Source organism: Octodon degus, unplaced genomic scaffold (assembly GCF_000260255.1).
Source record: "Octodon degus isolate 3935 unplaced genomic scaffold, OctDeg1.0 scaffold00089, whole genome shotgun sequence".
In the NCBI taxonomy this organism is placed as follows: Eukaryota; Metazoa; Chordata; class Mammalia; order Rodentia; family Octodontidae; genus Octodon; species Octodon degus.
In genome coordinates, this window is record NW_004524665.1 from 9,319,957 (window position 1) to 9,323,077 (window position 3,121).

Here is a 3,121-nt window from a genome sequence, read left to right on the forward strand (position 1 = left end):
TGCCCCCAGCTGGTAGACCTGTGACACAAGGGACCCTGCCAGGGTGGCTCAGCCCCAACTTTGTCTCTCCGCTTCTACTCCACGTGTTGGCCGGCTGAGACCCGTCCGCTCCTCACCCTCGCCTTGGATCTGCGTGCCTGGGCTGTCACAGACCCCTTTGATGAGGTGTGGGCTGAGAGGGCATGGGACACTTCCTTCTCCACATCATACCACTTGTTACTGAGCCAAGTTCAAGGGAGGAAAAAGACTGCTCCAGACAGCTGGCAAAACTCAGAGGAGGAAAGTTGCCACCAGCAGAGGCTCCCGAGGGCTCAGGGATGGGGAGAGGCTTTGAATGAATGGGAAGCAAGGGGGTTGTGCATGGGTGGGTGGGTGGAACCTCCAGGCACTCCCAGCACTCCCAGGGATGATGCAGTCGCTGGGGGAGAGCCCGTAGACAGGTGTTCCTCACTGCCATTTCCTGGTGGGGAGCAAGTCGCTGAGCCTGGGCAGGATGTGCACAGTGGTGCTGCTGAGCAGCCTCCCTCAAGGGGCACAGGAAAGCTGTCCTGCAGCAGGCACAGTTTAGACACAGTGCCACCCCAGAACATTGTCCTAGCACTGACAGCCACTCAGCTCTGGGCACATCCTTGCATTCCACAAAGCAAAGTCCCCTACACAGGCTCGAGTATTAAGTCAGAGGACATTTCCTCTTTCAAGGCACAGTGAGCTCGTCTGCAAGGGGACCCAGGACGCAGCAGCCTCCAGGCCATGGGCAACAAGGCACTGATGGGTTCCTTGCTCCATAAGATTGTGATCGTGGTACACTGTGGCCTTGCTCTTCTTACTTGCTTCTCAGCCCCGCTGTCCCAGCTCAGGGCATGATGACCCACAGAAATGGAAATCTCTCAATAGTGCCCTTGCGAGAGTTTGTGCTGGTGGGATTCCAGGGAGGTGTGGAGACCCAGGCCTTGCTCTTTGCTGTCTTCCTGGTCCTGTATGCTGTGACCATCCTGGGCAACCTCACCATGATCGCAGTCATCACCCTGGACACCCGGCTGCACTCTCCCATGTACTTCTTCCTCAAGAACCTGTCCTTCCTGGTTGCCTGCTACTCATCTGCCATCATACCCAATGCCCTGGCCAACTTCTTCTCCTCTGCCAAGGTCATCAGCTTTGCTGGCTGTGTTACTCAGATCTCCTGTTTCTCTTTACTTATCACCACGGAGGGCTTTCTCCTGGGGGTAATGGCTTATGACTGCTTCATAGCCATCTGCAGCCCCCTGAGCTATGGCATGACCATGTGCCCCATGAGATGTACCTGTCTGGTGATGGGAACCTACTGCGGAGGCTGCCTCAACTCCATCATGCAGACCAGCCTCACATTCCAGCTCCCCTCCTGCCACTCCAACAGCATCAACCACTTCTGTGACGTTCCTCCACTGCTGCAGCTTGCCTGTGCCAACACAGCTCTCAATGAGCTGGTCATGTTTGGCATCTGTGGGCTCATTATTGTGGGCACCACTCTTGTGATCCTCATCTCCTATGGCTACATTACAGTGACCATACTCAAGATGCTCTTGGGCTCAGGGAGACAAAAGGTCTTCTCCACCTGTGGCTCCCACATGACAGCTGTGTCCCTATCCATTGGGACAGTGTTTGTCATGTATGCACAGCCAGGGGCTGTGGAGTTCATGGAGTACGGCAAGGTGGTCTCCATCTTCTACACCCTGGTCATCCCAATGCTCAACCCCCTCATCTACAGTCTGTGGAACAAGGATGTGAAAGACGCCCTGCGGAGGCTGTGGCAGAGACGGGCAGCCCTGTGAAGGGTGGTCGGTGAGAGAGAGTCTTGGGGTAGAACATGGCTCCAAGGGACAACTGTGTGGGCTGAGAACACTTATGTCCTTTCTTCCCCCTTGTCCTTCTCTCCTTGTTTTTCCCTTGCTAGCTTCCTGTCATCCATTCAGTCATGCAGCACTTCTTGAGTGCATATCATGGAACAGACATTCATTAAGACAAATCAGTCATGTTTTTCTCCCTCCAGAAAATGAATAGTCCAGAGATGGAGTAAGTCAATTTCTGTTGGGGTATGAGGCATAAATACTTATTTTCATAGGCATGCAGAGGGATTCTCTCTATGGAAGGAGGTAGATATTTGGGCTTAGTATATACTTTTGATTTATTTTCTAAGAGTCAGGAGCTCCGTTACATGTGCATGGCAATGCCTGTTCTGGACTGACCCAGATGGAAGGCTGGCCATGTCCTCCTGGCCTGTCATGACTGTTGACTGGAAGCCCTCCTGACTCTGCTGTTCTCTTTTAACTCAAACTCTACGTCATTGCCAGAGTCCTGTTAAAAGCAACCATCTAGCTCTGTGTCCCTCAGTTCCACATGAGGAGTTGCTTGTCAGTGGCTGGATCTAACCACCAGTGCCTCTCTCACACTAACTGGGGTGGACGTGGTGGCGAGTACCTACATGGGGTAAAATTACAAAGACAAAAATCCATGTCTGGGGATTTCAGCACCACTGGCATGAAGGAAAAGACAACCATGCATGTCTCATCCTGCCCGCAGGGAGCTGTCCACAACAGGATCACAATGTTTGGCTTTGTTCTTTTTTTTTTTTTTTCTTCTGTATTTAGGGCAGGGTCTACAGGGTGTTTAGGGTCTCACTGTGTAGATCAGACTCATAGTGATTCTCCTGTTTACAGCCTCCCAAGTGCTGGGATTACAGACGTGCACCACCACCCAGTCTCAATCACCATCTCAGTGCCCCAGGGCGGGGCCAGGGCTGACACAGATGCTGGGGGTCGGATCCTGGCCGCTGCACTCTGTCCACTGAGCTATCAGGCCGGCCTTACCTTTGCTCTGGGCTTCTGTGGTCCAGTATCATCTTCACGAGGTAAATCCATGTGAGTGTCTATAATACTTCCTTGATTTTCCTTGTGACATAAGACTGCAACAAAGGAAGATACCACCTGTTCCGCACTTGAGGGACTTGTGCATGGTTTGCAGCTATTGTCTTCTGAACAATGTTTCATCTTTCTGCGTGTGCAGAGTGAAATGCTGATGCAAACTCTCACGAGTGCAATTGCTTGGCAGTGGGGTAGACACAAGCAAGTATTTTGTATAGCTACAA

General features: G+C 52.3%; 1 protein-coding gene across 1 annotated transcript; it reads left to right on the top strand.

Annotated features, from left to right (window-relative positions):
* The first annotated feature begins 810 nt into the window (after window positions 1-810).
* On the top strand, window positions 811-2,573 carry LOC101579320 (olfactory receptor 12-like). Its single transcript, XM_004637354.2, has one exon. It carries the CDS (start codon window positions 861-863, stop codon window positions 1,806-1,808), a length of 948 nt encoding a protein of 315 aa, XP_004637411.1. The 5' UTR covers window positions 811-860; the 3' UTR covers window positions 1,809-2,573.
* The last annotated feature ends 548 nt before the right edge of the window (window positions 2,574-3,121 follow it).

Excerpts from the sequence above, each read along its gene's own strand:
- LOC101579320 (XM_004637354.2), top strand. The coding sequence starts at position 861 with ATGATGACCCACAGAAATGGAAATCTCTCAATAGTGCCCTTGCGAGAG.